Source organism: Podarcis melisellensis, assembly GCF_964234715.1.
Source record: "Podarcis melisellensis genome assembly, chromosome: Z".
Taxonomy (NCBI): Eukaryota; Metazoa; Chordata; class Lepidosauria; order Squamata; family Lacertidae; genus Podarcis; species Podarcis melisellensis.
This window is the reverse complement of record NC_138547.1, coordinates 36,491,205-36,512,340: the sequence shown is the minus strand read 5'-3', so window position 1 is coordinate 36,512,340 and position 21,136 is coordinate 36,491,205. Positions and strand designations below refer to the sequence as shown.

General features: G+C 42.8%; 1 protein-coding gene and 1 long non-coding RNA gene across 6 annotated transcripts in view; one reads left to right on the top strand and one right to left on the bottom strand.

The window, feature by feature from the left end:
• PCDH11X (protocadherin 11 X-linked) overlaps positions 1-21,136 on the top strand; it is a 749,953-nt gene that overhangs the window by 166,822 nt on the left and 561,995 nt on the right. For all 4 annotated transcript variants that reach the window (XM_081897548.1, XM_081897549.1, XM_081897550.1 and 1 more), the window contains 2 exons: positions 2,778-2,825; positions 12,512-14,998. In XM_081897548.1, the coding sequence (XP_081753674.1) occupies positions 2,778-2,825; positions 12,512-14,998 (2,535 nt within the window). The remainder of the gene's footprint in view (positions 1-2,777; positions 2,826-12,511; positions 14,999-21,136) is intronic.
• On the bottom strand, positions 4,260-19,968 carry LOC309362173. 2 transcript variants are annotated; one of them, XR_014164827.1, is made up of 3 exons: positions 19,873-19,968; positions 9,243-9,460; positions 4,260-4,319 (listed from the first exon to the last, which is right to left on the bottom strand). It is a non-coding gene; the product is annotated as an uncharacterized lncRNA (long non-coding RNA). The 2 variants fall into 2 exon arrangements; XR_014164828.1 differs by having other exon boundaries at positions 19,816-19,910.

The following is a 21,136-nucleotide window of genomic DNA, read 5'->3' as shown; positions in this document are numbered from 1 at the left end:
TGGTTTACCGGTTCATTTTTGATCCCAGTTCAAGGTGCTCACATTAGTGTTCTAAACAGCCCATACCCAAATGTCTGAAAGACTACCTGCCTGTTTCTCTACAGAACAGTGTTATGATTGTAGGAGGGACCTTCTTCATAGTTCCATCAGCCTCAGAAGCTTAGGGTGGAGATGGCCTGTGAGAGAGCACCTTTCTCTCATAGAAGTGCATCTGGCAATTTCATTATGCAGTTCTTTGTGTATGTTCTTATATCTTGATCTTTGATCTGTGAAATGTATATTTTTAAATGTATATTTTTTGTAATTGTAATTTTTTTAGAACAGTTTTTAATGTTGTCTTTTCAATTGCTGTTAGTGGGTAATTAATAATAACAAATAACTATAGCAGCTACCTGCCTCACACAATTACACAAGGCAATATGAGCACAACCAGTTGCCATGAAACCTTCAAGATACAGTCATATGCATACTAAATATGCATACTCTTAATATTCACTTGCAGTGCAGAATTTGTGTGTGCATGTGCTACAGCTCATGTACTCACAGGTAGGGTGTTTGCTTGATCCATGTGTCTTCATCAAACCTGATCCTGTGTGTTTTATGTGGAAGGAGAATTTGACAAAGATTAATAGGGTTTACCCAATGGAGTGGGCAATAGTTTGCAGTCTTAACGGAGTCATTAGGTAAAGAAACTGGTCTCTATCTAGCAGAGAGTATAAGGTGCTTAAACTGATTGAAATCACTTGGCCAAAGGCCAACAAACTCTTCCTGCATTGGGTTTTAGTTACCATGTGTTCAAAAATTTTAAATGTGTTTGGTGCAGTCTACTGGCTAGTTGAAAAAATTGACAAAAGTGGCAATCATGCTAAAAAACCACCTCTATCTTTTATGTTGTGTCCCAAGCTACATCATCTTAAGGTATTAATGCTTAATTCCATGAAACTGAAATTCTATACTTGTGGGATGCATTGCAGGATACAGATGCTGGCATTTCATATCAGTTCTGCTCTTTAAGGAACATTTCTACACATGACACATTGCTGTTGATATTTCATGTGCTTTTTCATGCTAAATACTGAATAAGCAATTGTATATATTGAAAACTGGGCTTGTTTCAGTTATTTCACTGGGACAGTCACATCCTGATAGACTCATCACAGTCTATTGATGTAACAGTTGGCAGCATAAATCCCCAACCGGTCCTTGATGTAACCAACCACTTTAAATGAACATCTCATGAGTCAACACAGAACATGTCCTCCTACCATGTTTATGTATGCCCAGCTCCATCCTACTTTAAAATGAGTAGTAGGTATGTTATTATACTCAGAAAACTTTGAATGTAAAACTTTATGGGGCAGGGGAGGCAAGCTGTAAGGTTGATGTTAATTGTGCCACTCACTCTTGGGGTAAAGCTTACTTTGACTTCACAATGTGAGTTTAGAGTTGTGGCATCAGTTCTATCAAATCCTTTTCCCTTTGAAGTGAAACACGCCCCAACATTGCTATGTTTTCAAGGTTAGCTGAAAACCTTTCTTTCCTCCCAACCCTTCCCAAATTGTTTTATTTTTGCACCTTTTAATTATTGTTGCACCTTGTGGGTGTTTTATGATCTGCATTATCGTTTATATTTATGTACTCCACTTTCTATGCTGGTTTATTGTTTGTTTGTTTGTTTGTTTATTATTATTTATGAATTTATGAATCATCCTCCACATATGTCTCAAGGCAATTTACAGTCATTTAAAAGAAAGCACACACAACTCCAAACTACAGCAATAAAATAATACAAAACTAGCACTGAACTTGTACTGTGTTTTGGCATGTTTATACTTTATTGGCAGATAGAATTGGGTTTTTCATTGGATGTATTATTTTCATTGGGTATTATTACTCAATGAATGCATGAAATAAACAAATAAGGTCTGGATCTAAATGCCCTCCCTCCCCCACTCCCCCCCCCCAAAAAATGTTTACATTCTCTCCATCGGTGGCAAAATTTAGGAAAGCATTTCACCAGATGCTCACTTGGGGAGTAAAATTATCTGGCAGTTTCTTGGGGCAGAGTGATCACCATTAGCAGCCCCCCCCAATACTGCTGTTACAATTAGCAATGGTGGTAACAACATACCTGTGTTGGTGGCAGCCAGGTGACCATTTTGGGTCTTCCCACAGTGCCCTGGTTTTAGTGTAGTTCTGGAACACTGTTGTGGGGATGGCAGCAACAGCAACCAATTGTGAAGAGTATTTGATGAATATTCAGTTGAATGCCCATCTTTTTTGGCGTGGTGAGAGGGAGTAAATTATTGAAGTCATTCACAGAAAAAATAGAAGGCAAATTTATCAGAAAGTCTGAGAAATTTCAGCCCAACTCCAGCTGCCAGGGATTTATGTGTGAGATAACTAAGAAGAAATGTGTAAACTCATTGTCCCGACCCCAAAACAGTGATTCCATTGTAGACAAGAATGGGCATCTGAATTCAGTCCTGCATGTATTTCTGCTTGAGTTTCTTTCTTCTTTTTCAGGGTGTTGAGTATTGCTCTACCACCACAGGTGCAAATGCTCATTAAATTGAAGTGCTATATCCTACAGGAAGGTATTGCAAGCCGAGGCTTCTGCCTCAGCAAAGCTATATAGGAGTGATGGAAGAGTGATTTTGATTGTCAAGGTTAAGTGTTTGACTGTGAATCTATCTATCATCTATCTATCTGTCTGTCTGTCTAATGCATTGAAAAGCATTTAAAGAAAATTTCTCATTTTTGTGTTTACATGACAGCCTAAAACAGCTCCGAAAAGGACCTTTGGATCCATTACAAATGAACAGGTAAATATGTATAAAAGCCACAGGGGATTTCTTTCTTTTGCTTAAAACCCTTTTGTTGTTAATGTACCACATTGTCTCTGTGTAAGTATAATGGAGTTGCTAACCCTTTTTCAATATTTTGAATTTGAAATGGCGAATGTGGAAAACCTGATTTTAAAACAAGCCAAAACGTTTGTTTTAAATCCAAAAGGTACTGATATCTACAAGATATCAGTATGTGAATGTGTAACATCCTGTTTCAACGCTAGTTAAGCACTGAACAGTATTGTTTTGGGTTCAGCTGTACATCCAGCAGCTCATTATCAAATGCATGTCTCTCACTAGGTATTACTTAACTATTGCATGGCTTGCAGCTTGTCTCCACTGGAAAGTGATGTGTGTCAGGGTTAATGTGAATATTATTGATAATAAGGAAGCTGTGACTAGGATGTGTCATCTGTGATGGTCCATCACTTGATGTAGCAGTAATTAGGGAGTGAGAAAACTGTTTTCAGTTTCAGCCTTGCTGGCACTCAGTCATAGGTCTTTTCAATCCCATTTTATGCAGATATTGTAAAAGAATGCATGAAAGACCCATGTTTAAGTTGTATGCATTTTATGAACACTTTTTAATCCAAAATCCACTGTTTTATACATGCACTTCAATGAATTTCCTTATAAAATGCACATTTTTTTTGGTGCAGTATTGGCTTGCAAAAAAACTCCACCCACAAATGCTCATTTAATATTGAAAAGACTTGAAATGCATGTAAAAAGGAGAGTTTGTTTGGCAGTGCATCACGAACTCTGGATAAGTGTGTAATTAGGGATTTGGGGGAAATTCAGTTCAGCCTGCATTCAAGGGCAAGCAATAATTTCCCAAAACAATATGTGAACTGAAACACAGCCTTCTTTCAAAATTTGCACGTATCCACACTTTGCACTGCAGCTCTTTTGCTCGGTAATATGTTCATAAATGCATATGAAGGGCTAAACTATTCATACCAATGCATATATAATGAAAACCAGATAAAAATGCATTAAATCAGGAGAAATTGCTTGGCAAACAAATGTGTATAGTAGGCAAAAATGCATGCAAAAAAATGTATCCCTGAGGTTTTTTTCTTTTTACTTTAAATCACAAACTGATATAGACACATAGTCACTCATCCATATGTGCAATGTGACTGGGAGTTGCATTTCAATCCACAGATATGTCTGGGAGCATCCGGTTGGTCTTCTCCAAAAAGTGGACCATACCTATTTCTCCACCCTCTCTAACATGCATGCTGTGGTATGACTGAAGCAGAATTGCCTTGGATACAGCAGAGAGTTTTCTCTAGGGTCACACTTAAACTCCATTCCTTAGGTGTTCCAGTTGGCCTTCACTCTGTCTGCATTCTGATGGCACATCATTCTCTCTTTCCAGTATTTGCTTACTTGTTGATTGGTGATTGGTGCAAAAACTCCTTCTGGAAATCCAGTGGAATCTAACAGCAGTTTAACTCTCAATTCCTGTTAAATGTTTTCAGGAAAAAACCACAGATGTTTTAACCCCATTAACTTGGAAGTTTTCATGATGTTTCAGCTTGCTATATGTCAGGAAAATTCCTGACATGTGCTGGTTTTCTGGGGTAAAAGTGGTGATGGGGGGAATTGGCAAAATGTCAGGGAAAACCCAGATGTATGGCAACATGATGGGAAAACTTAAAAAACACTATTGGGGGGGGGTTTCCATAACATAATAGGCACTGCAGAGCAAAAAGAAATCAAGACAGAAGCACTTGCATTATAACTGGTAAAACTAATGTAATAAACGTCACATTCAAATGCAGCCTCTGTCTTCTACCACTGTTTTAAAATGTCCAGTTTGTTTATTTATATGCTGCTTGTCAACAGCAAACTCTGTCCAAGGCATCTCACAATAAACATTTCACCTATTATCAAAATACATATTTATATATATATATATATATATATATATATATATATATATATATATATAGGGGGGGACACAATTACTTACAAAACATGTAAACAATTTGGTGAACATAGTACAGTGGACGCTTGGGTTGTGAGCGTGATCCGTACGGGATGCACGTTCACAACCCATGTCTGTGCATGCGCGGGTTGCAATTCAGTGCTTCTACACATGCGCAAAGCCCAATTCTGTGCTTCTGTGCATGTTCAACCGCCGAAACTCAGAAGTAACTTGTTTTGGTACTTCCGGTTTTTGACGGTCCGTAACCCGAATAAACGCAACCTGAAGCATCTGTAACCCGAGGTATGACTGTGTAAATTATGGGTTTCCCAGCCTTCCTATAGTTGAGGATTGAACCTGAGACCTGCTGCACGCTGTGCCTCTGACCTGTCACTGTTTCCCAGCGGAACATTTAAACTTGTTGCGGGTTGAGGACCCCACAGCCACCCTCAAATAAAGACACAGTTCACACAGAATTTTTGTTTAAGGTTTTTGGCATAAATTTTGCCCACAACTTTATTGATTACAGCATGTGAGTGTTTGCTTAGGCATTGGTTCACGACTATCTGTTCCCACTTAGAGGTAGGAACAGAACTGACACCCGCAAACCTGCGAAAGTCAGTAAAGGAAAACAATTTGGGGGAGAGCTTAGAGCTGGGCGCCAGGCTCTCACCTCTCCCCAAATGCTCCCAGGGGCTCTTGCCTGGCCCAAGCTCCTTGACAGGGGTTTGGACAAGAGCATGGCGAGACCCTGGATTCCTTTAACGGAATACCCTTGCAGCAGCAGCATTGGGGAGGTCAGCACAGCCAACCATACCCCCTCCACCAACCAAATGAAACAATGGCTAACCGCAGCCTTACAAGTTGTGACGATTTCCTACGCAGTAGGCAAAAAACAAATGGCCCCAGCCAATCAGCCAAATGGACAAAATTCCTACTGGGCCCCTGTCCCAAAAGCAGGGAGGGTGGGTGGGTGATCCAATACGCGCAGCAAAAAGAGGAAGCTCAACACTGCGCGCAGGGAATAAATAGCCCTTCAACGGTCACTCATAAAATTGCTACACCAAATTCTCCCCAACGACTGAGGGGTACCCAGTCATGGCCATCTATACTAACCTGCCCAGCAATAGAGAGATGTCTTGGTTGCCCCCACCACAACACGTGCTTTCCATGATGGAGAACACGCTTTCTCACATCATTTGAACTTGTGTGATTATTCACCGGTATCAGGTAAGCGATCATGAACAAAACCTGTTGTATCTTTTCATGCCTTCTGCTCAATACCTCATTTCCCCCTTCTTGTTTGTTTGTTAAATTATGAAGAAAAGTTATTAGTGTGGATATTTGCTTTTTACTGTTCCTCTGCCCTGCCCACGGATGCTTACTTCCTTGATGCATATTTCTACAGACATTGAACTGAAACTATCCTTTCTCTGAAATCAGATGTTATGCATTGTAATTGGGGGAGGGGAGGATGTCTCTCCCCCACCCCCAATCATATGTGGTTGCTGAAGAAAAGCTAAACCGAGTATGTATTTGCATGAATTAAAAATCTGTGTGTTGTTGTTTCAGGAGCTAATGACAGAATAATCAATGCACATCTGTCAACTTGTGTGCAAATAAAGAAGTGAAGGGATGCTCTTCTCACCATTTCTGTTGCTTTTTTCTGCCAATCGTTGCAAAAAAAAAGGAGGAAAAGAAACGCAGCATATATAATTTCAGCTATTTTGCAACCAAAGAAAGAGAGAGAGAGAAGTTGGCTGCTGCCCTCAAGCCATTTACTGTTTCTTTTGAAATGACTGTGATTACTTCAGGGTAAAGAACCTAAAAAGATACCGCTTTAAATTCAGTGCAGGAAATACCCAGTAAAAATACACAGCAAATCAGAGCTTGGTTAAGCGTTTGTCTAAGACTAGTGTAGCATCAATATTGCCTATATAGTGCCATTAGTGTACTTGACATTCAAGTAAAAGTTAAGTCCCTGCCCTAAAGACTTTGCAAACTAAATTTCAGTTGCAGGGAAGATGACAAAAGGATAGAAAGCATTGATTGATCTGATCAAATGCAGTTACACATACTTAGGTTTACATTTCCAGAGAGGTAGTCTTGTTAGTTTCTTGCATAAAAAAGAAAGAAAGAAAGACGTAGAAGAAGCTTGGTTGAGTGTTAATAAGGCTATCATAATTCTTTGTGCTTTTCATTCTGAAAGCTCCCCTGCAAATCATGTAGGGCTGTGGCTCTTCGGTAGAACATCTGCTTTCCAGACAGACAGACCCAGTCTCCATCCGCAGTGTCTCTGGGCAGGACTGGAGGACAAAAACTGTTGCCAGTTAGTATAGTGAGTTAGATTGACCTATGGTCTGGCACAGTATAAAGGCAGATTCCAGTATTCACACACACACCCCTCTGCTATTCAGGATGGTATTTAATGCATCCGACGAAGTGGACTATAGTTTATACAATAACCATGTTATTCTCTAAGGTGCCCCAAGACTCTTCAACACATTGAAGTTTAGCTTCTCTTGGGGGTTAGGACTAACAGTTTAAATCTATATGATGAATGCAGAGACATAATAGGGACTCTTTATAGGGATCTGCTCATATATGGAAGCTGGTCTGGTGGATTGATTGATCATTACCACAACCTCCTTGTGGAAGAAGAGTCCATTTCTGTGTGGTGACAGAGAGTTTCATCATTGATATACACTCCACACACACTGGACCAGTTATTGGGTTTAATGCATGCACCTTTAAAAAGAAAAGAAAGAAAAAACACCTTTAAGATTTAGGCTGTCTCTAGGACATGGGATGGGAGAATGACTGCATCCATTTTTAATGGAGTCCCTGAGGTCAGAGGCAGCATAAGAATTTTTTTTTTGTTTGGCAAGCCCTGCCTTTTCTAAGTAAATATGACTCTCCCTACCATACCCATTGGGTGCTTGAGAGGCTCCTGAAGTCCAGCATTCTGGCGGCCAGTGTTAGTAGATAAATTAGGGGTTTGGAAGGATCAATGCATTATTCAGTACTGATTGCTCCCAGTGTTTCCATTTGCACTGTTCACATGCTGCAATTTGCAAAACAGCTAGTAGGAAGCTCTGTGGAATGGACACAATCTGTGCCAAATCTGCACAGCCCAAGACCTGGGTTTTAAGCCCAGGGCTTTTTATTGTTTAGCCTTGGGACCTGTTTTCTGAATGTCAGTTAGTTATTCCATGCAAAAGTCAAATGATGGTAAAGTAAGAGACACTAAGCATGTGCAGAGCGATCTTGCCTTACCAAAAAAACAGGAGCAATGTGACCCATTTCAATGCTTGAGGCAGAATGGGAAATGCTGTCATCCCCTGCTGCCGCCACCTCAGCCACTTACGCTGACTGACCCACTGCCTCTGCCACCAGCATCAGTGCCAATTTCCAGGGAGTTCTTGCAGATTTCCATGCTCTTTTGGTGAGATCTCACCAGAAATTAGTGCTGGCACCTCTGCTGCCAGTGAGGTGGGCCTAAGGTGGTGGCTTCACCCATCCTAATGACTGGTCCATCCCTGCCAATAAACTTTGAGCAACAGAACAGAATTGCCGCAAAACAGAGGCATTTACTGTTTACATTTGCATTGCAAACTGCTTTAAGCATCACAAGGGAAAGTGCCCTGTGAATTTTCAGGCTGGGATGAAGCCTGGTCAGCACCTCTGAAGAGAAGGCCATTGCCAGGTTGGGCCAGGAAAAGGCTCCTGCTTGAAAACCAGGGCAGCTGCTGCCAGCCAGTGTAGGCAGTACTGAGCTAGATGGGTCGATGATCTGACTTAGTACAAGGCAGCTTCCCGTGTTCATAAGTGCTGGACTTCTCTGACTGAAGGCATCTATCCCAACAAGTGCTGATAATTTTGAAAAGCAAATGGGAAATTGGACGTCCCTTGTTTTCTGGGTGCCTATTTTCACCTCCACCCTCAGTGCTTCTGCATTATCACTCCTTTCCTCGCTTCTGGTGAAGTAGAGTTGGCGCCGTTCCCTTTGGAGCCTGTCAGCACCATTTTCCATCACTCAGAGAGATTGCTATTGATGAATGCTAATCACTTCTTCCTCCTCAGGGGATGTGTTGGCTGTTTCTTTCTCTTCTCTTCCCTCCCCACACTTTCCTTTAAAGGGAAAAAAAAAACATTTCCAGGCTTGGGTGCCCAGAGAGACACCATCTAGTACGAATCAAATTCTATTCTCCCACCAGCAGTATCGAAACATCGTTCCTGCATGCCCTATGCAGTGTGAGATATGTTTGTAGAGTCTGTCTCCATGCCCACGCATCTGTTTTGCTGTAACAAGGGCATGCCGTGTTCAACAAAACCTATTTCAGGATCCTTATTATTCAGTGTGTAAATGTAATGGTTGCATTATTTTTAACACTTGGAATCTAATTTTCACTGCAGCCATGGAATGCACTATGATAAAAAGAGAAATACTGAATTACCTTGATCTCAATTTGTTTCTCATAATCTGGTGTGATTCAGTTGTAACTTGGCTATTTCTGATTCATACAATAAATTACAGAGCTGGTACTTAAGTTTTGCATGGCATGAATCTCAGCCATTGCATTATTTCTCTTTCTACTTGACAAAGGGTAGCACAGATCAGATTTGCTGTGGTCTGTTCATTCTTATTGTGACAAGTCACAAAGGAGACAGTTACCTGATGGGAAGAAGAAGAAAAATCCAGGTGAGGGAACTGTGCAAAGTGCAAAACTAGCGGTTGTATGGTACGTGCGATTAACAGTGTGCAAAGCAACTGTGATGCTGTCATAGCTGCATTGCAACAGTAGCACTTTGTGACTCAGGCCAGCTGACCCAACAGGACCCTCACATTCACCTATCCATAAGGTCTGTTGACTTACAGAATATCATGTGGGTAGGCTCTGAATGTGGTCAAGCGAAAGACAAGTTAAGGTATATAAAAAATGGGAACAAAATTCCTATGAAACATGTCTTGTGCCAGGGAGAAATTCAAATGTTGGTTGCTGATCTCTTGTCTCTTTAATGGGGTGGGGGAAAACTCTTTTAAGACACTTGCAGGTGGTAGTTGCACCCCAGATATGGGGGAAAGTGTTTTAATGGATAATATTTTCTTCTATTCTTGGGGTGTCCTTTGGTTGAAATGCATTGGGATGACATAATAGCTGAAATCAACCTGATAATTTAGTATCCAGTTGTGAAAGGTCTACAACTCTGTCTTCTTTCATTGTTTTGTGGAGAAAATGGGGTTGCTCACTAACCACCTAATGCAATACATGCTGGTGGCAGCACACCTTGTAATTCCGCAGCACTGGAAAGAAGCAGTTGGTTTAACCATTACTTTTATTATTATTTATTAAATTTCTATACCGCCGAACTCTGGTAGGAAAAATAGATATCTTGAGCCTTGGCATTATGGCGAATTTAACCTGTTGAGAACTTCAAGAAACCATAAAGCCATGTGTTTATTTGATAAAACTTGGCGAGAATTTATTTCCTTTATTAACAAAAATGATGCAGAGCGGGAATAATACGCCTGCTTTTGAACCTCACAAATATCCACCGGAGAAACCCGTCATCTGCAATTTAACCAGGACAAACAAGAATTACCTTTATCTGCAATAAAATAAGACAGGGCGGTATTATTTTTAGTTTAATTATTAAGCTACTTCTTTGTGCCTTTTACCTATGTATCCCTTCATCATTATATGCAGATGGTTTTATTGCATTCTCCGCCTTACTTTTTTGTTTCATATTTGTGTTGTGTGTGTGTGTGTGTGTGTATATATATATATATATATATATATATATATATATATATATGGATGCTGAGCTTATGCAGACCAACGAGCTTGCTGGGAGCCAGATGTCAATGCAGTAATTATGGGGTTCCCATTCTGAGGGTGGGGGTTTGTTTTGTTGTTGTTGTTGTTTTTTGCTGCACAGCTGTCAAATGAAAGCGTGGTGCTTTTAGGTAAGAAGCCTTCATGTGCACACATCACAGGTATCTGTAGTTAGCACATTAACTGACCTGGTAAATCACCTTAAATTAGGGGATAATGTGTTTTCTAATGTGGCACAGCTTTTCTTCCACTATGTCAGAGGACTACAATGCCCTGTCCAGCAAGGAAAGAAAATAAATTCCTCTCTTATAATTTCTGTTCACCTGCTACAATACTTAGATCTGTGCTACACTCTATGCAGCATCATGAGCAATCAGGAATTTACTGCATTAAACATTTAAGCTGTGAACAGAAGACACACTTCTCCAAATACTGAGGGGCAAGTGGTAGAAATGCACAAGGAAGGTACATTGTTCTGTATTTAACTAAATATTCTTATAGGCAAAAGATATTACCCCCCAAATGTTTTAGAGCCAGGTTTCCTTCTTGACTTCGATTGATGTAGCCCTGTTGGCCAATTGCAACTTAAAAGAGGGAATGTGACACAATTCATGATTTTCCAGATCAGGTATCTTCAGCCTTTTTGGACCCATGACCTAGTTTTAACACAAGCATGTATTTGCGGATTCATTTCTTAAATCCTTCGCTCTATATTTGCATGGTGGTAGTGTTCCTGTTGAGACCCACCTTAGATCAGGCTGTGACTCGCCAGGTGAAGACCACTGGTCTAGATCAGCCCTCTCCAACCTGGTGGGTTACAATCATCCCTGACTGTTGTCCATACCAACATAGGCTGATGGGAATTGTAGTCCAAAACATCTGTAGGGCACCAGGTTGGGTGAGGCTGGTCTAGATTATGTGCACAATCTCTTATTGCATAAATATGTCTTAGCCCATGCATTCTGTTGGCTGTTTACCATTAACTATGATACTGATGTTGTTGTTATTGATGATGATGATGTTCCTTAGTCACTGTCAACAAACCAGACTGCCAGTCTCTGCAAACTTTCAACATCAGAAATGCCACGATGAATGTCAGGCTATTAAGCATGTTGGAAGGTGGAGATTCTTTTGAACTTTATTCTTTGTTGAATCACCATGCCAGTTCAAAGCAGGGTGATCACACAACCTCAGGCCCACTTGTGACTCATGACTGAATACACATTCATCATGTAAGCAGTTTGTCTGATCGGATAATCATGGATACCTAAACCCAATAGCCAGTCACTGGTTTAACTCAACATGGCATAAAAGTGTTGTTGTCCTTTATAGCAAACCCTAACCAGATTTTCTTCATAGGATTTCAGTGGGGTTTTTTTTACTCAGAAGTCAATATATTGAGTTGGTAAGGCTCATTTGACATCAAGACAAAACTGAGCCTTCATTGTTATTGGCCCTCTCTTGGAGAATGCTCTTACAACTGAGATTCAGCAAGCACCTTCTATTCTAAACATTTGCTGAAAACTTTTCTTTGCTGCGGAGTTATGCAAATGATTAAGAGAAGCATTTTTGCAATACTCAGCTGGTAATCTATTTTATTTCTTGTGTGATTCTGATTGTATTATAATTGATGTCAACAACTCTGGTTTTTTCACAACTCTGAAATTGTGGTATACACATATTTTATAAATAAATAAATATATGTTTAGAATTGTACTGTTTATTTGTTGACATAGCAAAGCATCAAAGTATTTCACATTAATTCCAACTTAAATGACTAGAAGAGCCATAAACTGATGTATGCACATTAATATTGTTCAGGTATGTCCAACTAATAGCAGATCTATGTAATAATGTACCCCTCTGTATCTTTTTTTCCTGGCTTCTAGGGTCAAAATGTTTTTGGACTTGATATAATTGAGACGCCGGAGGGGGACAAGTGGCCCCAGTTGATAGTACAGCAGGTCCTTGACAGGGAGCAGAAGGATACCTATGTGATGAAAATTAAAGTAGAAGATGGCGGCAACCCTCCACGATCCAGCACTGCTATTCTCCAAGTAACAGTCACTGATGTGAATGACAACCGCCCAGTGTTCAAGGAGAATGATATTGAAGTCAGTGTTCCTGAAAGTGCCCCTGTAGGCACCTCTGTCTCTCAGCTTCATGCTACTGATGCTGATCTGGGCTCAAATGCCCAGATCCACTTCTATTTTAGCAGCCAAATCACCACCTTGGCCAAAAGGCTGTTTGCCATTGATAACACTACAGGTCTCATCACCATCAAGGAACCACTGGACCGGGAGGAATCTCCAGTACACAAGTTAACAGTCTTAGCAAGCGATGGCAGTTCAACACCTTCAAGAGCAACAGTGACAGTGAATGTCACAGACATTAATGATAACATCCCATCAATAGACACAAGGTACATTATCAACCCGGTGAATGGGACTGTGCTTTTGTCAGAGAAAGCACCACTCAATACTAAAATTGCCCTGATTACTGTAATGGATAAGGATTCTGAGCTTAACGGCAAAGTTACCTGCTACACTGACCATGATGTGCCATTCAGGTTAAAGCCTGTGTTTGATAATCAGTTTCTGCTGGAGACAGCCACATTCCTCGACTACGAGGCCACCCGGGAATATGCCATTAAAATAGTGGCTTCTGATTCGGGGAAACCACCTTTGAACCAGTCTGCAATGTTGCTCATCAAAATCAAGGATGAGAATGACAATGCACCAGTGTTCACGCAGCCTGTCATTGGACTGTCTATCCCTGAGAATAATGCTCCTGGCACCCAGCTGACCAAGATTAGTGCTACAGATGCAGATAGTGGGCGCAATGCTGAAATCAGCTACATGCTGGGCTTGGACGCACCACCCATCTTCAACCTGGACCGCCGTACAGGCATTCTGACAGCAGTGAGAAAGCTGGACAGGGAAAAACAGGACAGATACTCATTCACTGTGCTGGCGAAAGATAATGGGATGCCACCCTTACAGACCAATGCTACTGTGACAGTTTCAGTCTTGGACCAGAACGACAACAGCCCTGCCTTCACCCATAACGAGTATAATTTCTATGTACCAGAAAACCTACCCATGTATGGCACTGTTGGGCTGATCACTGTGACAGACGCAGACTCTGGAGAGAACGCAGCCGTGACCTTGTCTATATTGAATGGCAAAGATAATTTCATTATTGATCCCCTCACTGGAGTCATACGGCCTAATATTACCTTTGACAGGGAGCAGCAAGGTTCTTATACCTTTCAGGTGAAGGCTGTGGATGGAGGGAGGCTGCAACGCTCATCAACTGCCAAGGTGACCATCAATGTGGTTGATGTGAATGACAACAGGCCTGTTTTTGTCATGCCTTCATCTAACTACTCGTATGACTTGGTTCCAATAACCACCAGCCCGGGCTCTGTAGTCACAAAGGTGTTTGCCATTGACAATGATACAGGGATGAATGCAGAGCTTCGCTATAGCATTATTGGTGGGAATTCACGGGGATTGTTTATGATTGACCAGTTAACAGGCAATGTTACTTTGAAAGAGAAGGTCATATCGGCAGATCATGGGTTGCACAGGCTGGTTATCAAAGTCAATGATTTAGGACAGCCTGAGTCACTATATACTATAGCACTGGTGCATTTATTTGTGAATGAAACTGTCACCAATGGATCCTATGTCCAAGAGTTAGTGCGCCGAAACATGGAAACTCCAGTTGGCCAAAACGTTGGGGATGGTGAGATAACTCCACAGACGAACGACTATGTCAAGATCATAATTGCTATCATAGCAGGTACCATGACAGTAATACTGGTCATCTTTGTGACTGCCCTAGTGCGATGCCGTCAAACACCCAGGCACAAGGTTGTCCAGAAAAGCAAGCAGAGTGGTGAGTGGGTTTCTCCAAACCAAGAAAACCGTCAGATCAAGAAGAAGAAGAAGAAGAAGAAGCGCTCTCCCAAAAGCCTTCTTCTCAACTTTGTGACCATCGAAGAATCTAAGCCTGATGATCCTGGCCATGAACATATCAATGGCACTCTGGACATTCCCGTGGAGCTGGAAGAACAGACTATGGGAAAATATAACTGGGCCACCACACCAACAACCTTTAAGCCTGACAGCCCAGATTTAGCAAAGCACTACAAGTCTGCCTCGCCACAGCCCACTTTCCAAATAAAACCCGAGACTCCAGTGCCACCGAAGAAGCACCATGTCATTCAGGAACTGCCTCTGGATAACACCTTCGTGGTGGGCTGCGATTCACTCTCTAAGTGCTCCTCCAGCAGCTCAGACCCTTACAGCGTCTCTGAATGCAGCTGTCAAGGAGGTTTCAAGACTCCAGGCTCCATCCACAACAGACAGGTAATGCCAAGTTGCTCACTTGCACCTTTCTCTCTGCTTCTCTCCTTTCCTTTTGCTTTATCTTTTTCTTCCTTTTTATTTCGCTGTGCCTTTTAAATCTTTATATATAAATATATAAACCTTAAGCATTCATGCTTGGCTGAAGCACTGAGAAGTAAACAGTTTGTGATCCATCAATACTAAATGGAAGAAAATGAGAATGAAGTGACTCTTGGCTATCAGGAAATTTTGATTGCTGAATGAGCATATTTAGAAGATAATTCCCGTCTGCAGATGGCAGTGTGGCACTTCTCGCTTTGCATAGAGGATAGCAGTAGCTTAGATCTGCAGAACAAAAGAGAGGTTACGGGCCTGTCCTCGCTAGCCTCGTTTGCTTGGGAATCTAAGCAATCTAGGCCAGGTGGAAAGCAATAAAGCTTTGCAGGATCTGATAAGTGGTTCTTAATGTTAATGGAGTCTGGAATTGCAGACTTCTTTGGTTGGAGCCGTACCTCAAGGTCTCTCAGCAAAAAAAGAAGAAGAAAGCAGGCTGCCCCCCTCAACTCCCCTTAATGGACTGAGTGCCTTTTTCCAGGCTAGGAATATACACTGCAGTCTTGGTTCCTAAAAGCTGAGCACCTGACACAACTGACAGCATGAAACAGCCCTGAAGTTGAAGGGGGAGGAAAAGATAATATCAGAGGCATTACAAATGCTGTCCAGCTTTTACAGACACTACACTGTAAATTTAGTCTCCCATGTCACTGGCTAAAGCGCAGTCCAGGCTTATGTGTTAGAAGGGGTTGGGCAGAGTGCAGCTACACAGTGTTTAGCTTTTTAAGTTGATAAAGAGAATGCATGAGAAGCACACCTCTAAATGGTGATTCTAAAAAGCTGCATTGTTTCCATTAAAAGTAATAATAATTTAAAACTTCAGTATTAGCAGTAATACTAGCAGCATACGCTGGGATGGACTTTGGTCATTGGAATTTCAGTACGCTCCCCTGCCTCTCACCTTCTGTTCTGCTCAATCCACTACATCGTACTTGCAATGCCCTGCAGCTCATTGCCCAGTGCAACGTTGCCCTAAATCTACCTCTGGATATGCTTACTGTTGCAGTGATGGCTAGTCTGGCTTTCAAGGAGCTAATCAAACAAAAAGACTCTCTTAAAAAAGAAGTGTTGCAGCAGCAAAGGTGTGCTGCCCATTTCCCTCCATTGACCATTACTTCGGTTGTGTTGTAATGACTTGTCTCAGTTGAGAATGGGGTCTTTGAATTTCATTTGCTTCTTCTTGGGCAATTGACAATGTAGTTAAGGGGGAAGGAACTTAAAACACCCGCCTCCCTAAAACTTTTCTACACCTTTTTATGGGTGTTGATTGAAGGAAGGCCTCATCTTTTTCTCATGCCTAAAACACAGCTTCAGCAGTAGTTACAATTTCTGTGATATAAGACACAGAGAGATGCTTAGTGTTATTTTAAGTCGAATTTCTTTTTTAAAAAAAATGCTCAGCGTCTGTGAATGGAAATATTTTTGAGTGCTGTCCTGCTGACTCAGGTTGGTTATATTTAATCACTAAAGGAAACTTTGGGCTTATTCAAATCAGAGTGAGATTCAATCACGGCTCAGAAAATATATGAAGGGAATGTGAATATTGGACAGTTTCCAAACAGAACAAGTGGCACATGCAATGAAATGATGTGAAATGTAGGAAGCTGCCTTATGCAGAGTCAGACCAGTGGTCTATCTAGGTCAGTATAATCCACAGAATTTCAGGCAGGGAAGACTTCAGCCCTACCTGGACATACTGGGGATTAGACCTGGGTGTATCTTCATGCAAATCAGATGCTCTACCATCTAGCTATGGACCTTCTGCAAACTTCTCCTGGTCCCAAGAGGAGTTATGTTGTTTTAGGCACTAGGCATTCTGGAACAAGAGCCCAGTAGTGATGTTCAGATCTCACTTGGGTTGGTGCAGGGCTCAGGAAGGAGAAAGGAATGACTTCTCACACCATCTGTCCTGAGGTTTCTCGAAGCTATGCTGAATGACCAGAGAGTTAATCATAGGGAAGTCCTATTGCCCGTGACCATGGAGAGTTGCTGCTTCCCCAACTGAGTGCCCTATGAGTGCTATTGCTCCAGCACCCATAATTCCTAATTCTTGGCCATGCTGGCTGGGGCTGGTGGAAGCTGGAGCACAAAATGTCTGGATGTAACCAGGTTGGAAGAAGGTGATTTAAATGATTGAACCTAGAGATTATTTGAATTTCCTCTTCCTCTATCCCTTCCACTCCCTAAGTAAACTTGACATTCTACTTTTAAGACATTACTAACAATTGCAACTATTGTATGACAAATGTGGGAAACAGAAACAAAGGTTATATTCAGCCCTGGAATCATTTCCCTTAATCCAGATATATAGATTAAAGGCCTGGGTGCAGCAAGGCTGCTATTGGGTGGGGGCTAACCAGGGAGGAGGGAAGAAGAAAAAGAAGAAGCCTCTGCCATCACTTTGGAATAAAATAGGCTACAACATTATTGATTACAGATGTAAGCAGGTTTTGGAGTAGACATTGGTGTGTATCTGGAATCACCCAGCATAACTGCTGTTTGATTCTCAATCAGAGTTAATCTCAGTTTAAGGATCACCCTGTGACGTACATCAAAGCAGGGTGTCTTCTGAGATCACCATTTGGGGAGAGTATCCTGGGATATCAACCGCTGTTTGGGCATCAGGATCAAAGCACCTCCCTTTGGCCCTTTAATGAAGTACCCACATCCAATGGAGCGTGAGGTGAGAGTCTTGCTCACCTCCCAGCTCCACCCACCTTGACTAGGGATACAACCAAATGCCTTACCCACCCATGTTGTGACAATTGCTATGAAGAAGGCAAAATCTCTCAACTGGTCCAATTTGCCTGGAGGACAAATTCCTCTCTGGCCCCAAATATGGTGACCCAATGCAAGGTCCTAATTGCTTTCTGCTCACTAATGCTCAAACAGAACCATGGCAAGACATGAAGGGAGGGAGGGTAGGGAAGTTAACCACCAACTAGACCCAGGGCAGGAGGTGCATTCTGGCTTTACTCAGGTTCACTCTGAACCCTTGCCTCTCTTGGGCCTCCTGTGATTGCCTGGATGGAAGACCGGAAGCGTGTGTGACCATTGGGGAAGAAATGTTGTCCCCCACTCAACTGCACAGGAAACCAGCACTCACCCCCCCACCCCTAGTGCAACCGTGGTCCATAGGAGGCTGCAGTCGCTGCACACCGGGGGTAAGCGGTCCTTAGTCGGATCCAAGTCAACCATTCAGACTGAGCATAGTAGCAGTATAGAAAAGGGATTCACGGCATTTTGAGCTGTAATGAATGAATACAGGGCTGAAGAGAAAAATACACTTTCTTACTTCCCTGCCTTCTCATCCAAATGTGCGTTAACCTCCACTGGTTATCAGTTTCAGGATTATTTTATTAGGAGGGCCTTCTCCCTGCTTGGGAGGGTTTTTTTTATCTGACCTGGGAGGGCAGGACCCAGACTTACTCCAGCTACAAAAAGCTGGAACAAACTCTTGGGTTGGGGAGGTGTCTAAAGGGGTCCTCTTGGGGACTCTGTTACTGGCTTTACTACCCCAACTGTTTAAAATGTTTTACATTGTTTCTAAATGGCTTTGATCTGTGGGTTTTAAATTTTGGGTTTGTTTATGTTTTAAATAAAAGGATGTAGGATGTGTTTAGGAAGAGAGGAGCAGGAGAAAGCTGGGGGGGGGGGGAATCACAGTGGTCCAGAGCAGGAGGAGATACTGGTGGAAGGCAGGGAAAGCTGTGTAAGGGACACATGGCACAGGCAGTTGGTGCCTGCTGTGTGCCAGCCCCTCCTCCAACTTGTGGTTGTGCTATCAGCCAGTCCTCCCTTCTACAGCTGCTTTTGCTGAATGCCAGGGCTGAGGAAGACCTCTCTGACCTGATTATGGACAAGGAGGCAGATTCAGCCTGTATAACTGAGACCTGGGTGAGTGACCATGCTAGAGGTGGCCTCACCTGGTTCTGCCCAGCTCGGTACTTGGTGCAGCATCAGGGCAGTCTTCAGGGTCAGTGTCACAGGAGTGTGCCAGCAGTAAATCACACCATTCACAATTGGTGTTAACTCTTTATTAGCAAAAACACAATCTCCACATACTTTGTCGAGTTTCAGGCTTAATGAGCAGAGCAACTCATCCCTGGTAGGTCTGGCCCCATGAATCAGTTGCCAAGACTGAAAGTCCCCACCTCTTCAAGCCATCAAAGTCCCTGACACCCAGATCCTTTTTCAAGCAATTGGAGACTACACCTGCATACAACCAGCCTCTCATCCATGCCTCTTCTCGCTCTGGGAGACCAGAGGGGAGAGGGGCTTGTAACAGGACGAGGGTGATAAACCAATGACTCTTTCCCAGCCAGACTCATCTCTGTCTCTTGGCTTCCTTTCTCCCCTGCTTCAACTTCTGCCTCTAATTCTTGACTGCTCTCTGCCACGGACTCTCCCAGCTCACTAAGCCCTGTTACCACTTCACCTTCTGACACCTCCTCATCTCAGTCTTCTCCCTCTTTTCCCTTTGACCACTCATCATTGTCCCACCATCACTCTCTAGACTCTGAGCCTTCTTCCTTTGGTGGTTCCCCAGCTGGTTCCTCCCACCATTCCTCTGTGGCCAACCAATCCATGAGAGTTGGAGAGAGGGAGTTTCTTTGGTTTATAGAGATTCTCCCTCTCTCCAGGCTCTCTGTCCAGCTGTGGGACAGAGTTCCTGGCACTGGGCAACTGGGAGAAATTAGGGATTCTGCTGATTTGTCACTCACTCCGCTCCTCAGAAGTCTCCCTGCATGAGTTGACAGAGATGGTCTCAGAGGCAGTACCTTGGTTGTTGAACATCTTGGAACTCGAACGTTTTGGCTCACGAACGCCACAAACACAAAAGTGATTGTTATGGTTTGCAAACGTTCTTTTGGAACCTGAACATCCGATGAGGCTTCTGTCGCTTCTGATTGACTTCAGGAGCTTCCTGCAGCCAATCAGAAGCCACGATTTGGTTTTTGAATGTTTTGGAAGTCGAACGGACTTTCAGAACGGATTTCGTTCAACTTCCAATGTACGACTGTATTGAGGACTCAAAGACTGCTGGTTCTGGGGGACTTCAACATCCATGCCAACGTGACTGGTGTTGGGGTGGCTCAGGTCTTTGGGCTGCCATGATGACTATGGGCTGTTCCAACATGTCAGTGGCCCAATGCATATGACAGGCTATGGAGCTTGTTTTCTCAGTTGCACGGGAAGTGTGTGATTTGCAAATATTGACACCAGTCCCTTGTCATGGTCAGATCACTTCTTCTTGAGATTTAGGCTTTCAGCACCTTTTCCCCTCTGGAAGGGCAGGGGACATATGAGGACAGTCTGTCCTTAGAGACTGATGGATCCAATGGGTTTCCAAATGTCTCTGGGGCATTTCCTGCCTGATATGACTGACGCTCCTACCAAAGCCCTGGCTTAGCTCTGGAACACCTGAGTGGCCCAGGTCATTGACATGAACACCCCAATCACCCTCTCTCATGGGGGGGGGGGGGCTTGTGTTATACCCCAGAGCTTAGAACGAGGAAATGAGCTGGGAGATGGCTTGAAGGTGAGTGGAGGAAAGATCTGGTGGAATGCAAATGAACAATGATGAGGGCTCTTCATAAAGCCTACCTAACGGCAGTTAAGGCAGCATGGAAGGCATACTTTGCTGCCTGCATTGCATCCTCACTTTACCATCTGGCAGAGCTGTTCTGGGTAGTGCAGCGTCGTTTACATTCTGGCCTGAAGGAGGTGGTGGGATCAATGGTAGCTCCTCGCTGTGTTTGCAAAGCATTTTGAAGACAAAATTGCTTGCATCCAGAAGGATCTTAATTCTGCGGCTGCAGCAGATTACTCTCAAAGGGTGTCCAGAGCACTTTCTAGTCCTGTTGTGTTGGACAAGTTTCAGTTAGTAAGGCTCAAAAATATGGACAAGATGCTTGGATCAGTTGTGGATATGGACAAGGTGCTCTGGACCCTTGTCCCTCTTGACTGATTAATAATAGTGGGGGGGGGGGCAGCTGGCTGGGTCAGGGAGGTGATTAATGCATCCTTGTGAGAGGGCATTGT